The sequence below is a fragment of the Coregonus lavaretus genome, assembly GCF_964263955.1.
Source record: "Coregonus lavaretus genome assembly, chromosome: 32".
Classification (NCBI taxonomy): Eukaryota; Metazoa; Chordata; class Actinopteri; order Salmoniformes; family Salmonidae; genus Coregonus; species Coregonus lavaretus.
This window is the reverse complement of record NC_140019.1, coordinates 14,506,942-14,525,964: the sequence shown is the minus strand read 5'-3', so window position 1 is coordinate 14,525,964 and position 19,023 is coordinate 14,506,942. Positions and strand designations below refer to the sequence as shown.

General features: G+C 43.3%; 1 protein-coding gene across 1 annotated transcript; it reads right to left on the bottom strand.

The window, feature by feature from the left end:
• Nucleotides 1-2,164: 2,164 nt before the first annotated feature.
• LOC311107863 (solute carrier family 25 member 43-like) lies at nt 2,165-8,265 on the bottom strand. Its single transcript, XM_084150433.1, has 5 exons — nt 7,852-8,265; nt 6,480-6,721; nt 6,049-6,221; nt 3,752-3,886; nt 2,165-3,188 (listed from the first exon to the last, which is right to left on the bottom strand). Exons 1-5 carry the CDS (start codon nt 8,121-8,123, stop codon nt 2,985-2,987), a joined length of 1,026 nt encoding a protein of 341 aa, XP_084006559.1. The 5' UTR covers nt 8,124-8,265; the 3' UTR covers nt 2,165-2,984.
• Nucleotides 8,266-19,023: the final 10,758 nt, after the last annotated feature.

Sequence of the window (19,023 nt, the reverse complement as noted above, 5' to 3'; positions counted from 1 at the left end):
CCATACCAACGCCTCCTGAGGGGGAAGAGGCGTTCTCAGGTGTGTGTGGACCATGCTAGATCCTTAGTGATGTGGACACCGAGGAACTTGAAGCTCTCGACCCGCATGTTGGCTCGGCGCGCATGTTGATTTGGCCTACCACTTCGTGGCTAAGCCGTTGTTGCTCCTAGACGTTTCCACTTCACAATAACAGCACTAACAGTTGATCGGGGCAGCTCTAGCAGGGCAGAAATTTGACTAACTGACTTGTTGGAAAGGTGGCATCCTATGACGGTGCCACGTTGAAAGTCACTGCCAGTGTTTGTCTATGGAGATTTCATGGCTGTGCGCTCAACAGCCGAATCCACTAATTTGAAGGGGTGTTCACATACTTTTGTATACAGTAAGGGAAAAAAGTATTTGATCCCCTGCTGATTTTGTACGTTTGCCCACTGACAAAGACATGATCAGTCTATAATTTTAATGGTAGGTTTATTTGAACAGTGAGAGACAGAATAACAACAAAAAAATCCAGACAAACGCGTGTCAAAAATGTTATAAATTGATTTGCATTTTAATGAGGGAAATAAGTATTTGACCCCTCTGCAAAACATGACTTAGTACTTGGTGGCAAAACCTTTGTTGGCAATCACAGAGGCCAGACGTTTCTTGTAGTTGGCCACCAGGTTTGCACACATCTCAGGAGGGATTTTGTCCCACTCCTCTTTGCAGATCTTCTCTAAGTCATTAAGGTTTCGACCCTGACGTTTGGCAACTCGAACCTTCAGCTCCCTCCACAGATTTTCTATGGGATTAAGGTCTGGAGACTGGCTAGGCCAGTCCAGGACCTTAATGTGCTTCTTCTTGAGCCACTCCTTTGTTGCCTTGGCTGTGTGTTTTGGGTCATTGTCATGCTGGAATACCCATCCACGACCCATTTTCAATGCCCTGGAGGTTCTCACCCAAGATTTGATGGTACATGGCCCCGTCAATCGTCCCTTTGATGCGGTGAAGTTGTCCTGTCCCCTTAGCAGAAAAACACCCCCAAAGCATAATGTTTCCACCTCCATGTTTGACGGTGGGGATGGTGTTCTTGGGGTCATAGGCAGCATTCCTCCTCCTCCAAACACGGCGAGTTGAGTTGATGCCAAAGAGCTCGATTTTGGTCTCATTTGACCACAACACTTTCACCCAGTTCTCCTCTGAATCATTCAGATGTTCATTGGCAAACTTCAGACGGGCCTGTATATGTGCTTTCTTGAGCAGGGGGACCTTGCGGGCACTGCAGGATTTCAGTCCTTCACGGCGTAGTGTGTTACCAATTGTTTTCTTGGTGACTATGGTCCCAGCTGCCTTGAGATCATTGATAAGATCCTCCCGTGTAGTTCTGGGCTGATTCCTCACCGTACTCATGATCATTGCAACTCCACGAGGTGAGATCTTGCATGGAGCCCCAGGCCGAGGGAGATTGACAGTTATTTTGTGTTTCTTCCATTTGCGAATAATCGCACCAACTGTTGTCACCTTCTCACCAAGCTGCTTGGCGATGGTCTTGTAGCCCATTCCAGCCTTGTGTAGGTCTACAATCTTGTCCCTGACATCCTTGGAGAGCTCTTTGGTCTTTGCCATGGTGGAGAGTTTGGAATCTGATTGATTGATTGCTTCTGTGGACAGGTGTCTTTTATACAGGTAACAAACTGAGATTAGGAGCACTCCCTTTAAGAGTGCGCTCCTAATCTCAGCTCGTTACCTGTTTAAAAGACACCTGGGAGCCAGAAATCTTTCTGATTGAGAGGGGGTCAAATACTTATTTCCCTCATTAAAATGCAAATCAATTTATAACATTTTTGACATGTGTTTTACTGGATTTTGTTGTTGTTATTCTGTCTCTCACTGTTCAAATAAACCTACCATTAAAATTATAGACTGATCATTTCTTTGTCAGTGGGCAAACGTACAAAATCAGCAGGGGATCAAATTCTTTTTTCCCTCAGTGTAAATAGTGTAGTTTTGTCAGGGTGCCCGCACGTCAGCTTCTCTTGGCCTGCCTCTTTCACTTCTCTAATTGTGTACAGTACACACGTCAGCCACAGTCAATATCAACCATTACAATGACTGTTCAAGTACATTTCACTTCAATGATTCTCAATCATCTCAATCTAAAATAATTAATTATAGATTTGCATAGTTTCATCAATCAAATGTATTACATACCGTATACACCTAACCTGCACATTGGTGAAGCACATTGGTGTGCTTCAGTTACAATCTTATTGCTAGATTCACAACACACAATGATACATACAGTATGTGCTATGAAAGTTAGTGACTGATTAGTGGCTGGGACTCAATCAGATCCTTTGTGTGAATAATTACATAACTACCAGGCATAATTAAAACAGTCAGTGAAATAAGCCTTATAATAAATAAGGAAACCTTAAGGCACATAAATATGATATACCCAAGTCTGTTAAAATAGTCATGATAACAGAATGAACATAATGAAAAGCATTAATTGGCATTAGTAAGCTAATGTCATCTTATAACAGGTGTGTGTTTTGTGTTCCACTTCATGACATTTATGTAAGGCCAAGACCATATTACACAGAACGTTGGTGGCACCTTCATGGGGGAAGACGGGCTCCTGGTAATGGCTGGAGCGGAATGAGTGGAATAGTATCAAATACAGTAAAAAAAAAACTGTATAACAACGTTAGAAAATACCATAACCTTGCTCTGAACATACAGTAAAAAAAATATTCCATGTGTCAAGTATAAAAGTGCAATTCCTATGATTGCATTGCAACTTTAAAATACAATACAGCATGATTAATGTCTATCAATAGATGTACCTCTGATTCTGAAATCAGACCTGACATCAACCAAATTGTCATCTTCAAAGTATTGAATTCCAACAAATATTCCTGACTCTTTTTGATAGTTCAGACACTTTCCTATACTAATGGTCATCATCCCCTTGTGCAGGATTTGTTGTTACACCAGTTTCACCAGCGACTTCCTTGCTGTGACTGAAAGTTCCTATTCTTCAGGTACCGCTTCACCTCTTCCACCTCAGTAGGGCCCATGCTCTGGTCCACGCCTGGTGCCAACTTATAGCTCAATGGAGACACAATGTACCCGTTGCGGTACAGACAGACCTGCTTGCACATCTCAAAGCAGCTGAAGAGAAGGCCAAAGTAGGGGACAATCTGAGGAGGACAAACAGGGAAGATGTCAGTGGGCTCAATAGATCAATTGCTTTTGAAGTGTCTCTGTATAAAATGTGAAGAGGTAGGTTAAAATCTGCCCTGGTAGTAGGACCTGGTTATGATCTTCCTGTCCACAAAGTACACTATTTACTTGGTAGACTGTTCATGAGAGGAGATTTTACACCAATAAAAGAAACAACTCCACTGCCATCATGAAAAGCCATTTGGAGATGAAAGATGAGAGCAGTGCATGCTGTTCAAGGATCAGACCCACATCTGCCAGCTTGTAATAACCCTGTTATAAATTACCCACAAAGCACATCTCTCTCAAGGTCCTCTCCCAAGGACTGGGCCATTCTACTGTTTCACACTGATATAAAAAATGGTATTGGTTTGATAAATGTGCATTGGCTGTATATTACTATATCTATTACTGCACTATATCTACAGCTGACAAGACTGAGGAGGACTGGTAGAGGGTTGGGGGTAGAGCGCAATAAATCATTATGGTAATAGGCTAATGTATAACAAAAATTATGGGAACATGACTTAGGTGGTCCTACCTTGACCATGTTAGCTGTGATGCCACTCCACAGTGTCAGGATGCCCTTGCTTCTGATCACCTGCCTGAAGCAGTCCAGCATTCCAGTGAAGTGGACATCAGCGCCGCCATAATGGGGGAGGCGAGGATTCTGGGCCTGGCGAGAGAGAGGAGGACAAAAATTCCTGATTAGATGAGTCATGACAGTTATGTAATGAGAGAGGTTTCCAGTTAGACCAGTTACTAGGAAAGTGACCCTAGAGAGCACCAGTATAAAATAAATGCATTTAGGATCAATTAATGACAGATATTTGGGACAAACTCATAAGCGTGTGTGATCCAAGTAATGACCCACATGAAAAAAATACTATGGTCTAAATACTGTAGTATTACTATATTTTTATACTATAGTATTCACTGTAGTGTTTTTGCAGACTTTACTGTAGTGTTTACTGTAGTGTTTTGCGGACATGACCGTAGTATACTGTAGTATTTACTGTAGTGTTTTTGCGGACATGACTGTAGTATACTGTAGTATTTACTGTAGTGTTTTTGTGGACACGACCGTAGTATACTGTAGTATTTACTGTAGTGTTTTTGTGGACACGACTGTAGTATACTGTAGTATTTACTGTAGTGTTTTTGCGGACATGACTGTAGTATACTGTAGTATTTACTGTAGTGTTTTTGTGGACACGACCGTAGTATACTGTAGTATTTACTGTAGTGTTTTTGTGGACATGACTGTAGTATAAAGAATGGCGCTGAGATGTATAGCTAAGACTGCACTCAATTAGCAATATAGGGCCATAAACCAACAAGAAAATGCTCATCCAAAGGCAGTGCTCCTAGTAGCTGGTGATTTTAATGCAGAAAAACTTAAATCCGTTTGACTTAATTTCTGCAACGACAACGCTATCTAGCAGTCCAATCAATCTAAAAATGTGAAAGAAAGCACTACGTGATGAGGGATACAAGTGTGTAGTATAGTATTCTACAGTATACTACAGTTTACTATAACATTTTAGTATTTTTTTATGTAGGGAGAGAGACTATGGAATGAATGGAATGATTTTTATGAATGGAAATTCCTGACATTTACGATAATTGCTCAAACCGGGGTTCTGTGCTAAGGGACATTTATAACTTGGATGCCACATGACTAGCTATATCCTGACTGCAGCACAGAAGTCATTCATTACGATGACTCTTCACTCACCAATTTGATATAAGTGAAACCAAATTAACTGAGCAAATGTGGGTGTGGTCTCAGTACTCTCACAGACAGGACATCAGTATCTTACATGTCCCAAAACAAACTGTGCTTTCCTTTTGTCAAGCATGAACCACTTGACTGGCTCCACCTTGGATGCATTCGCATGTTAGAGGGCACTTTAATCCATGAGAATAACCATCCCCCAAAGACAACACACTTCCAGTGACGAGGCCTTGACAGATCTCAAAGGCTGAGTTTGTTAAGGAAATGCTACTGGCTGGCTGGTGAAACAAGAACTGCACCCATGCTTTAAGCTTCCTTAAAAAATGTTGCTTGTGGGTCGTGTCATCCGTCTCTAATTGAAGTTCTTGTTTTGGCCAAAAAAATCTAATAAACTTCTATACAAAACGGGAACAAAAAATATATTTCTTAATTCTGTGTGTCTGAAACTAGGCAGAGGGCATTAAAGAGAGGTGCAGTTTGTTTTATGGGCTTCTCAATTGGAGTGAGACTGTGCTTGTTCACTGTGTGATAGCTGTCAGCTATATTTAGAGAACTTATCTAGAGCGCAGGCAGACCCTGAACAGCATTCACATTCTCAGCTGCCGCAGCACCTTGTGGTCACTAATAATACATTGATAAAAACGGATGTAGTATTCCGTCCTTCATAGAAGTCCTATTGAACCCTATGTGTCCTCTCATTCATACAGAGAAGGACATGTTAGGGGAGACATTAACTCATACATCAGCCCAATGTATGGTATTTGCCAATAACTATGGTCAGTTATTGTAGTTTAAAGTCTATGAAGAAACTGTATTATTCATCTTAGTGTAAAACTTTCAAAGCGTGACTATCTTTTTTGGCTAATTTCTAAGCTTCTATGTTGCATTTTGTTTAGAAAGTAGAAAAAAACGCATGCACTCGTAGGCTACTTTATCAAGGGCAAGTGTTTTGCTGTGTAAGGACAAGTGTTTTACTACCGGTATGTACTGGTCAGAGATACCGGTACAAATGTGTACAAATGCACCACCCTATGGATGGATGTGGTATTACCAAATTAGTTGTGTCTCATAAAATGGCCCAATGAGTTGAGTGCGCTTACCTGCATTTTCCTTTTCACAGTTTCAAAGGGGTAGGAGAGTGTTTGGGCCACTCCTGCAGCTATGCAGCCATTGATGAAGTTCTGTAGGGGAGTGAACCGGAATTGGGGCTCCTGCCACAGCTTGTCCAAGTTGATGTAGACTGCATAGCAACCAATAGAGAAGGGAAATGCACCTGTAGCAGAATAGATCCACAGTTACTAGCTATGTCAACACTGCCTAATAGAACAACATATCATCATGATATAAATATTCTCTGTTTGGCTGTTCCAAATTTCAAACAACAATGAAAGCTCTATAAGCTGTAAGAAAGGGTGTTTCACAAGTAAGCAGACTGGACAAACTTTATATAGAGTTATCCTAAATCATTGTGTGGCTTTTCTTAGGAATATCTTAATCCACATTTCTGTAGTATACAGACATAAGTGTGTACCTAGGATTGTGAGAGAGAAGCCCCTGTAGAGTGCTCGAAGGCCTTCGGTCTGGTATATCTTAGAAAGCGTGTGGACCACCCCCCTGTAGGTAGGCTCTCTGCAGTTCTGAGCTATGAGGCGAGTCTCTGCCACCTCCAGAGGGTACGTGGCCAGCGCAGCACTTATACCAGCTAGCCCACCAGCAAAAATTGCCCTCCACTGAGAGATGTAGCCCAATTCATCCATGTGGAGGTGAACAATCCTGGAAAGTCAAGAACACAGAGGTCAATGTTTTGGTTCTTAATTATCTTTATAAAGGAACCTATTTTGAAAATATATTTACTTTAATCAATGCATACGTTATTCATGAGACAGGTACAGCTAGTGAATACTATTATTATTATGTATGATTATGGCTTCTGGAAATTCTAGCAGTAAGTAACTGTATGTTACATAACTGTAATAGACTGAGCATCTAATTCAAGAACAGTTCAAATTTTTCTGAGAGTAAACATACTAACTGTAACAGACTGAGTATCTAATTCAAGAACAGTTGTAATTTTTCATAGAGAGTAAACATACCATGCAAATTAAACCATTGAGAATCCACCATCATACGTCAGAAAATTAAGATGGTGTCGAAGTAGAGCTGCAGTAAATCTAATCTGATACTTTATGGCTGTTTATTAATCTGACAAACTTGATTTAATATATATTTACTGAAAGTCAAGGAAGGAGAGGAGCTGCCCTCTTCTTGGAAGCCCTGCGTGGAACACGATGTACAGAACATTTCCCTGGCGTGCGGGGCAGGGGTCGTGTTTACATGTGCACATGCACTGACGCGTGAGGTCTTACTGTCAACGCTAGAATAGAAAACACTATGTACCAGAACTCCTCAGCTATCATGGCATGGTCGAATGTGACCATAAAAATCGAGAAGTTAGGCATGCCTACTTATCAATTTGTTTAGCTATGAAGTGACACCATACTCGGCTGAGTTTTAAGAGCCGTCTGATTGGACAATGATAGAAGGCGTGTCCAACAGGAATCTTTAGAGAAACGGAAGTGAGTTGGATGGAAATGTGTGACACTAGCTAGCTTTATTTCTTTATTTACTAACTAACTAGCTAGCTATACCAGTTCCGCAGACGACGTCGAAGTATTCATAAAATGTATTTGCAAAAATGTCAACCCAGTAAAAAGACGTGCTGCTTTTTGTTCCAAACATGCCCTATCAGCCTGGTTGGTTATCGCTAACTAGCATGGTAATTAAATTAGCTATACTGTTAGCTAGCTGTAACGTTATAGTTAGCTAGTAGCAAACTAGCTACTTGTCTAAGATTAATGTTATCATAACTCAGAAACAACACACCAAATTGCTTATTCACTCACTGTTTGTATGTTGCCAAATGGACGGCACTGTAAGGAAACAGGCGGAGACAGGAGACGAGGTTCCCTTTCCAAAATCCTCGTATGCCTTCATTCTGGTAGACAAAAAGAAAGCTGTGGAGAAAGCCTTTTTTACAGTGAAATGTGCCCACTTGACTCTTAATTTTCACCACCTCCAGGGGCGACGTAACAGTTTTACTGAAAACTCCCGCAAAACCAACGCACATGAAGCCCTGAGATCTTGTCAGTCTGTCATCTGGTTTAACTGTTGCCATTATTACTCTAGATATGTATGTAACAAACTTGTCTTAGCCGATTCTGCTACCTCATCGGTAGATCTATATTGTATGTAGGACCAGCAGCAGGGCTTGTTTATCTAAATGATGATTGAAAGCAAGCCCCACAGGCACAGTCATCCGGTATCCTGTCACGTTGCTCTGAGGGGAGGTGGTGCTGAGTACACTGGACACGGGAGGCGTGGGGACATCTAAGGTTCTCTTTCCAGGAAAAATGTTGTCCCCTGGTAGCTATTAATGTATACATGTAGGCTACTAGTGGTGCGCGGGTCAGGTGTTCGTTCACCCGCAATGGCTAATAACCCATCCGCAACCGCCTATATGTGATAAAGTGAAAATCTAAGGCCTGCACCCGACCCTAACCCGCTAATTTAGAAAATGCTCTGTAGGCTACAGTCAGAGACGGCGAAACGATGTTTTGCCTGTTGCCTGATTTACTGTAGATATGTTTCCGCTTATAATTTCCGACATTTTTGTAGGCTATTTGTTAGTCAACTTGTCTATAGCCTAGTAACATGCAGCTTCTCATCTGTTATTATATCTGGCCCTAGAAGACTAAATAAACCCTTGCTCACCAGAATAATGTCATAAATCGATAGAATGACAACCCGCCCTTCATCCACACAATATTTAATTACCCTAAACCCGCCAGCCCCGGTTATGCGCTTTATGAGTCAACCCGCAGCACGAACATGTCGCCTACTGTAGGCTACTTTACTATCTTGTATGAATTAAAAAGCCATGAAAACATGAGCACGTGGTAGTAGGTCAAAGTTAACTGCCCCTAGTATGGCCCTAAAATATGTCAAGCCAAGAGGATCATAGATGTAATGTCTTATTGGCACAGAGGTAGATGTATGTATCCTGGAAAGGTATACAGTGAGCTCCAAAAGTATTAGGACAATGACACATCTTTTGTTGTTTGGCTCTGTACTCCAGCACTTTGGATTTGAAATGGTACAATGCAGACTGTCAGCTTTAATTTGAGGGTATTTTCATCCATATCGGGTGAACCGTTTAGAAATTACAGCACTTTTTGTACATAGATAGTCCCCCCATTTTAGGGGACCAAAAGTATTGAGACAAATTCACTTATATGTGTATTAAAGTAGTGAAAGGTTAAGTATTTGGTTCCATATTCATAGCACGCAATGACTACCTCAAGCTTGTGACTATACACATTTGTTGGATGCGGAGTCACTTGTATTGTAAATAAAAATGTAATATGTTTCAAAAAACTTCTACGTTAATGTGGATGCTATCATGATTACAGATAATCCTGAATGAATCGTGAATAATGATGAGTGAGAAAGTTACAGAAGCATAAATATCATACCCCAAAAATGCTAACCTCCCCTATTATTGTAATGGTGAGAAGTTAGCATGTCTTGGGGGTATGATGATATTTGTGCGTCTGTAACTTTCACACCAAGTTGAGAGACTATATTTTATACTGAACAAAAATTTAAACGCAACATGCAACAATTTCAAATATTTTACTGAGTTACAGTTCATATAAGGAAATCAGTCAATTCATTAGGCCCTAATCTATGGATTTCACATGACTGGGCAGGGGTGCAGCCATGGGTGGGCCTTGGAGGGCATAGGCCCACCCACTTGGCAGCCAGGCCCACCCACTGGGGAGCTAGGCCCAGCCAATCATTTACTCCTCACCAGCCCAGGACCTCCACATCCGGCTTCTTCACCAATCATTTACTCCTCAGCACCACCCCCACCCCCCTCAGACGATCCCACAGGTGAAGAAGCCGGATGTGGAGGTCCTGGGCTGGCGTGGTTACACGTGGTCTGCAGTTGTGAGACTGGTTAGACATACTTCCAAAATCTCTAAAACGACGTTGGAGGCAGCTTATGGTAAAGAAATGAACATTAAATTCTCTGGCAACAGCTCTGGTGGACATTCCTGCAGTCAGCATGCCAATTGCACGCTCCCTCAAAACTTGAGACATCTGTGGTATTGTGTTGTGTGACAAAACTGCCCATTTTAGAGTGGCCTTTAATTGTCCCCAGCACAAGGTGCACCTGTGTAATGATCATGCTGCTTATTCAGCTTCTTGAAATGCCACACCTGTCAGGTGGATGGATTATCTTGGCTAATGAGAAACTCTCACTAACAGGGATGTACACAAATTTGTGCACAAAATTTGAGAGAAATAAGCTTTTTTGACCGTATGGAACATTTCTGGGATGTTTTATTTCAGCTCATGAAACATGGGACCAACACTTTACATGTTGCTTTATACTTTTGTTCAGTGTAGATGCAATTGGAACTGAGTTGATAGCCCATGGCATTCCAAAGTATAAAGTCTGATGGCACCGGCATCCATATTGCCTAAATTGACTATATCAGTGACCATATCGGTGGCCATTTTAGGTCGTACCTGGTATGTCAGATTAGCTCAATAGCCAATTTCTCAGCCTCTTGAGTGTCACAGCAACCGCACTTTGAATGAATTTTCATTACAAGTGGCCATGGTAGTATCTGTTAAAAACATACAAAAACGTATATTTTGAAACATACATTTTTATATAAATGTGTGAAGATTTTTAAATATATGCATATTTTGGGGAATTGAAACCATTTACTTGTGTTACAAAATGTTAATTGAAGAAAATGTGTTACTGTTTGACAGAAAGTGTATTTTTGCCATCATTTCCAATTTGGGGTCAGAAATGTCCCCTGTTGTTGCTTTTAGGGTTAAGTGAGCCACAAACTCCATTGTTCACAGGAAACAAATAAGATTCATGAAGGGGTTCAGTTTGCTAGTGACTAGTTAACACAGCCACAAAGTCATAAACCCCACCTATTTCTACAATTTATCTTCTTAAAATGTGATTTTAAACTTAACTATAACCTTAACCACACTGCTAATCGTATGCCTAACCCTAACCTTAAATGAAGACCAAAAAGCACATTTTTGTTTTCAACAATTTTTAAGATATAGCCAATTTTGAATTTGTGGCTGTGGTAACTAGTGGAAAGCGTTCATCTTCCACCAATGATCAATTCATGTATTTATTTAATAGACCACTAGGGGGTGATCTAAACCCAGTAACCTTATGCAGTGGAACTCAATGCAGTGTGTCACTTGCACCAGATGACAGGTTGCATGGTTCTATCCCCGGTCCCAAAAGCACAGTACCCTGTTCTTTGTTTTTGTCACAAGATGGCGCACTCAGAGCATACAATCCTATATGATAAAATATTTTTCTGGTGACAGGAGGCCATTCCCAAAACTCCAGAAAATCCATGAGATTATTAACAGTTTACTCTCTTATATTCTGAGTATGGCATGCATCAATATAATCTAGTACAGTATAATTGGATGGTACCAATTTTGCTGTGGTGGAAGTTTTATGAATAACCCTCTCCTTATGTGTTGACCATGCATGTCATAGAAATATCATGAGATTACTTTCTACATTAATTCTTATTTGGGTTTAGGTAGGAAAGCTTAGTGGTTAAAAGCATTGGGCCAGTAATCGAAAGGTCGCTGGTTCTAATCCCTGAGCCGACTAGGTGAAAAATCTGTCGATGTGCCCTTGAGCAAGGCACTTAACCCTAATTGCTCCTGTAAGTCGTTCTGGATAAGAGCGTCTGCTAAATGACTAAAATGTAAAAATGTAAATGTAATTGAAGGTGAAAAGTTCATGATTGTGCAAGACATTCCCATTTTCATATTTAGTTGGGCCATACATATACCCCCACCCTCCCTCATCTATCTCTCTCTCCTATTTACCAGCAGGGTCTTGTAGTTCCTTTCCTGTTAAGGTCCATGTTTGTTTTCTGCCTGTGTCTACCTGCTAGGAGCACCTCCCTCCCCTGCTGGGCTGACAACCTCAGCTGCCTGTGAAGAGCCCACCTCCTGTCGGTGGCTGGGCCACTTGGCTCATTCACAAAGGCTACTGGAATAACAGAACCCTCCAGAGGAAATGACAGCCTGTCCAAAAGAGGTTTGTCCCCCTCTTGCTCCTCCTCGCTCTGGGTCTTCACGGGGGGTGGGGCAGGGTGTGGTTGGGTGTGTGGGTGAGTGGGAATGCTGTTTACCGTTAAATGCTGAGCTACTAATCTTGATGAAAATGGGGGCAAAGAGGATAAACCTAGATTATGAATGATCAATTTAAGTAAAATGGTTCACTTGTTCATATTGCTATGGAAACATCGTAGATAGAGAAATACACTATATATACAAAAGTATGTGGACACCTCTTGAAATTGGTGGATTCGGCTATTTCAGCCACACCCTTTGCTGACAGGTGTGTAAAATCGAGCACACAGCCATGAAATCTATATAGACAAACATTGGCAGTAGAATGGCCTTACTGAAGAGCTCAGTGACTTTCAACATGGCACCGTCATAGGATGCCACCTTTCCAACAAGGCAGTTTGTCAAATTTCTGCCCTGCTAGAGCTGCCCCTGTCATCTGTAAGTGCTGTTATTGTGAAGTGGAAACTTCTAGGAGCAACAATGGCTCAACCGCGGAGTGGTAGGCCACACAAGCTCACAGAACGGGACCGCCGAGTGCTGAAGCGTGTAGCATGTAAAAATCATCTGTCTTCAGTTGCAACACTCACTACCGAGTTCCAAGAACTGTTCTTCTGGAGCTTCATGAAATGGGTTTCCATGGCCGAGCAGCCACACACAAGCCTAAGATCACCATGCGCAATGCCAAGCGTCAGCTGGAGTGGTGTAAAGCTCGCCGCCATTGGACTCTGGAGCAGTGGAAACGTGTTCTCTGGAGTGATGAATCATGCTTCTTCATCTGGCAGTCCGACAGACTAATCTGGGTTTGGCAGATGCCAGGAGAACTGTAAAGTTTGGTGGAGGAGGAATAATGGTCTGGGGCTGTTTTTCATGGTTCGGGCTAGGTCCCTTAGTTCCAGTGAGGGGAAAACTTGACTCTACAGCATACAATGACATTCTAGACGATTCTGTCCTTCCAACTTTGTGGCAACAGTTTGGTGAAGGCCCTTTCCTGTTTCAGCATGACAAAGCCCCTGTGTACAAAGCAAGGTCCATACAGAAATGGTTTGTCGAGATCGGTGTGGAAGAACTTGACTAGCCTGCACAGAGTCCTGACCTCAACTCCATCAAACACCTTTGTTATGAATTGGAATCGCCCAACATCAGTGCCTGACCTCACTAATGCTCTTGTGGCTGAATGGAGGCAAGTCCCCGCAGCAATGTTCCAACATCTAGTGGAAAGCCTTCCCAGAAGAGTAGAGGCTGTTATAGCAGCAAAGGGGGGACCAACTCCATATTCATGCCCATGATTTTGGAATGAGATGTTCAACGAGCAGGTGTCCACATACTTTTGGTCATGTAGTGTATAATTGGCTCATATCATTAAGTAGGGAACCGATAACAAGTATCCAAAGGCCTTTATGAAGTCAACATAAACTCTTTTAATTTCTACAGGCGGTAAGTGCCTTTGTTGGAGATCGATAGGAGTCATGCTTGAAATATTTTCGCACTCAAATGACGTCTAGGCGTGGGAAGGCGCTCAGTTTCAGAGGTTCTCCTCTTAACTGTGTCACCTTGCTCTAACTGAAGAATGTCAGAGTGGGAATGAGAATTTTCCCTGGTCCCAAGAGCAATAAATGACCCAGTGCTTCCTTTGAAAGTGCTAGGAAAGACCCCTTTGATCTCACTGTCATATGCATGTGGTTCCTAATACAAGATAATGGGCTGGCTTTCTTGAAAGATAAGTGGTGTGAAGTGTGTGTGCTGCATCTTATCAATTAGTGCCTGAGTGATTTCACAGGACACCCAGTGTATGTGTTGCCACACAGTCTCCGATGCCTGGACCGCCGTGTCATCTGGTGTCCCTTATTTCCCCCTCACTCACAATGTCATCACCCACAGCCCTTTGTATGGGATAGGGATAGAGCACTGGCTCTGTCCTGTATGTCTACACCTATTGCCTTCCTGCTTGCCCAGCCCTCTCCCTGAATAAGTATTTTCTCCACTCTGAGAGCCACCAGCCTCTTTTTGTCCACCGTCTCCACGTCCCAGGGCCTGGCACATAGCAGCAGGAGGAGGCTGGGTGGGGCATTGTCATGCCCTGGCATGTCATGCGCAAATCTACCCCTGATCTCCCACTTTGAAGTGGTAGTGCTGGAGGAACTGCAACTGTGATTTGGGATGTTGCTGGGGAATTGCACCAGGCAGACTGGGGTTCCCCCTCCTCCTCACAGACTGGTGCCATGCCCAGAGACTACTGCAATACAATTCGCACCTCATTATCTGGGACAGCCACATCACAGGCCTGTGTTGGGAAGGGAGGGGAGGATGTGGGATGAGGGGAGAGAGAGGATGGGGTGGGGATGGAGGGGTGTGGTTGGGTGGGGGATGAAATGGTGGGAGAAATGAGGGATAAGTATAACTTATGCACTGTGTCGACACCTCCGGCCTACAGTAGAAAGACTCAGGAGTCAGGACACACTCTCTGACCCACTTCACAGGAAGGAGAGAGTTGTTATGCACAGAAGCCCACTTTTGAAATTAATGGTTTCAGTAATGGGTTAACTGTGAAAGCTTACCACTAACTATTAGCAATGACCCACACAGCACAGCAATTCAGTAGTGATGAACAAAGTGTTCTTTATATTTATTACTGCACACTGCACATTCAAATATGTGACATTTTACATCAACCAGACCAGCACAGTCTAATAGCTTTTCAAAATCTAATAAAACCTTGGCTGACTTTCCAGAATTTTCTTTTGTTTAGGTAATATTCAGGGAGAAATGACATGCCAAACAGTTTTTTCCATCTCCTGGTGGCAAAACGTGTCCATTCGCATATTAGGCAAAATAATTCATATCTATGCTTTGAAAAATACTAGATATTATGTATTACTGTGTAACTCACTACACTCTGAGACTTGGCTGTGTCTTCAAGGATGCAGATGAAGAGGCCCATTGTCTATCTGTGAAGAGGAGGCTGGGTAGGGGTAGAACTAAAAGGCAGCTGGCAGCTGATGTCCTGCTATCTTCATATGTACGATCATTAAATCAATATAAAATCTAAGGAACATGAAGCCAGATGGCATTGCCCCAGACCTCCTTGACCTAGCAGGTCAGAGCCCTCTCAGAGCCACCATGGCTAGTGTACAACCGGCCCATGGAAGAAAGCCCTGTGAAGGCACAGACATTCAACAAAGGAGACCATGAATGACTAAAGGGGACAAATAAGATGTTACGACTCAGGTCAAATCAGTGTTTGTGTTTCCATCCACATCAAAGGCACAGGCCTGTTTGATATCCCGCCTCACACCTTTATCAAATCAAATCAAATCAAATGTTATTTGTCACATGCGCCGAATACAACAGGTGTAGACCTTACAGTGAAATGCTTAATTACAAGCCCTTAACCAACAATGCAGTTTTAAGAAAAATAAGTGTTAAGTAAAAAATTGATAAATTAGTCGAGGCAATTGAGGTAATATGTACATGTAGGTAGAGTTAGTGACAATGCATAGATAATAAACAGAGAGTGGCAGCAGCGTAAAAGAGGGGGTGGGTGGGGATGGGGTAGCTGTTCAGGAGTCTTATGGCTTGGGGGTAGAAGTTTTTAAGAAGCCTTTTGGACCTAGACTTGGCGCTCCGGTACCGCTTGCCGTGCGATAGCAGAGAGAACAGTCTATGACTAGGGTGGCTGGAGTCTTTGACAATTTTTAGGTCCTTCCTCTGACACCGCCTGGTATAGAGGTCCTGGATGGCTGGAAGCTTGGCCCCAGTGATGTACTGGGCAGTACGCACTACCCTCTGTAGTGCCTTGCGGTCGGAGGCCAAGCAGTTGCCATACCAGGCAACCAGTCAGGATGCTCTCGATGGTGCAGCTGTATAACTTTTTGATGATCTGAGGACCCATGCCAAATCTTTTCAGTCTCCTGAGGGGGAATAGGCTTTGTCATGCCCTCTTCACGACTGTCTTGGTGTGTTTGGACCATGATGATTTGTTGGTGATGTGAACACCAAGGAACTTGAAGCTCTCAACCTGCTCCACTACAGCCCTGTCAATGAGAGTGGGGGCATGCTCGGTCCTCCTTTTCCTGTAGTCCACAATCATCTCCTTTGTCTTGATCACGGTGAGGGAGAGGTTGTTATCCTGGCACCACACGGCCAGGTCTCTGACCTCCTCCCTATAGGCTGTCTCATCGTTGTCGGTGATCAGGCCTACCACTGTTGTGTCGTCGGCAAATTTAATGATGGTGTTGGAGTCGTGCCTGGCCATGCAGTCATGGGTGAACAGGGAGTACAGGAGGGGACTGAGCACGCACCCCTGAGGGGCCCCCGTGTTGAGGATCAGTGTGGCAGATGTGTTGTTACCTACCCTTACCACCTGGGGGTGGCCCATCAGGAAGTCCAGGATCGAGTTGCAGAGGGAGGTGTTTAGTCCCAGGGTCCTTAGCTTAGTGATGAGCTTTGAGGGCACTATGGTGTTGAACGCTGAGCTGTAGTCAATGAATAGCATTCTCACGTAGGTGTTCCTTTTGTCCAGGTGGGAAAGGGCGGAGTGTGGAGTGCAGTAGAGATTGCATCATCTGTGGATCTGTTGGGGCGATATACAAATTGGAGAGTGTCTAGGGTTTCTGGGTTAATGGTGTTGATGTGAGCCATGACCAGCCTTTCAAAGCACTTCATGGCTACAGATGTGAGTGCTACGGGTCGGTAGTCATTTAGGCAGGTTACCTTAGTGTTCTTGGTCACAGGGACTATGGTGGTCTGCTTGAAACATGTTGGTATTACAGACTCAGTCAGGGACAGGTTGAAAATGTCAGTGAAGACACTTGCAAGTTGGTCAGTGCATGCTCGGAGTACACGTCCTGGTAATCTGTCTGGCCCTGCGGCCTTTTGAATGTTGACCTGTTTAAAGGTTTTACTCACATCGGCTACGGAGAGCATGATCACACAGTTGTCCGGAACAGCTGATGCTCTCATGCATGCTTCAGTGTTGCTTGCCTCATAGTAGTTTGCAAGCCCTGCCACATCCGACGAGCGTCGGAGCCAGTGTAGTACAATTCAATCTTAGTCCTGTATTGATGCTTTTCCTGTTTGATGGTTCGTCGGAGGGCATAGCGGGATTTCTTATAAGCGTCCGGGTTAGAGTCCCGCTCCTTGAAAGCGGCAGCTCAACCCTTTAGCTCAGTGCGGATGTTGCCTGTAATCCAGTTTTATTTTCTTCTCTGGTTGCACATTTAACATGCTGGTAGAAATTAGGTAAAACTGATTTAAGTTTCCCAGCATTAAAGTCCCCGGCCACTAGGAGCGCCGCCTCTGGATGAGCGTTTTCCTGTTTGCTTATGGCCTTACACAGCTCATTGAGTGCGGTCTTAGTGCCAGTATCAGTTTGTGGTGGTGAATAGACAGCTACAAAAAATATAGATGAAAATTCTCTTGGTAAATAGTGTGGTCTACAGCTTATCATGAGATACTCTATCTCAGGTGAGCAAAACCTAGAGACTTCCTTAATATTAGATTTCGTGCACCAGCTGTTGTTTACAAATATACACAGACCGCCACCCCTTGTCTTACCGGAGGCAGCTGTTCTATCTTGCTGATGCAGTTTAAACCCTGCTAGCTGTATGTTATCCATGTCGTCATTCAGCCACTCTGTGAAAAATAAGATATTACAGTTTTTAATGTCTCGTTGGTAGGATATTCGTGATCATAGCTCGTCTATTTTGTTATCCAATGATTGTACGTTGGCTAATAGGACTGATGGTAGAGGCAGATGACCCACTCGCCGTCGGATCCTTACAAGACACCCCGACCTACGTCCCGATATCTCTGTCTCTTTCTCCTGCGAATGACGGGAATTTGGGCCTTTTCGGGTGTCTGAAGTAAATCCTTCACGTCCGACTCATTAAAGAAAAAATATTCTTCCAGTACGAGGTGAGTAATCCCTGTCCTGATATCCAGAAGCTATTTTCGGTCATAAGAGATGGTGGCAGAAACATTATGTGCAAAATAAGTTACAAATAAAATAAAAAACACACACAATAGCACAATTGGTTAGGAGCCCGTAAAACGGCAGCCATCTCCTCCATTATCTATCTATGATCCATGCCGTGGACAGGTAGAGAGGGGAGGAGCAGTCCATTGAGAGGAGAGGGGGCTTGTGGTCTCTCCACAGCCCTGGCCAAAGGGCAGTTGACCCAGACGAGGGGTCTGGCGGTGCCTCTCATTCCCTAGGGTGCAATTGGCCCCCTCACACTTACCTCAAGCTATGTAAGGCTGCCCTGTTGAGTACATACTGTACATGCCTGTGTAGATGCCATATTCAGATGAGCTCTCATTAAATACTCTGCAGTCAATACTTTTATACTCAATGAATAAGGTATAGTATCTCACTCTTTGCCTGTCTGATACTCAGTTACCATGACAATTGGCTTCTCTGAGTCCACCAAGCGGTTCCAGGAAGTCATTTATCAATGCAATCACCCGATGTGATAATAAATATTAGCGATAGTGATATTATTGTGCAACGTAGACGTTTTATTTTCTCCCGAGATTGCAAGACAATTCATACGTTGATGTAGTGCCCATTGGTTATGAATGTTTCAACCTCTGTGTTGAGAAGTCGTGTTTTTACTGTCAGTTTCTAGTGAAAAGAGCACCAAAATCGACACTAACCATGAGCCTTGGCTCTGTGTCGTCCAATCACAGAGCAGATACAAGTCACGTAATCCGTGAGCGAACAAGTGTGTTCACCAACAGGTCATGTCACTTGCATCTGCCCCGTGATTGGACAATACAGCAGCTATCGAGCGGCATCATGTGCTCACCAACAGATCATGTTACTTGCATCTGCTTTGTGACTGGACAACACAGACCTCAATGCTGTATGGGAT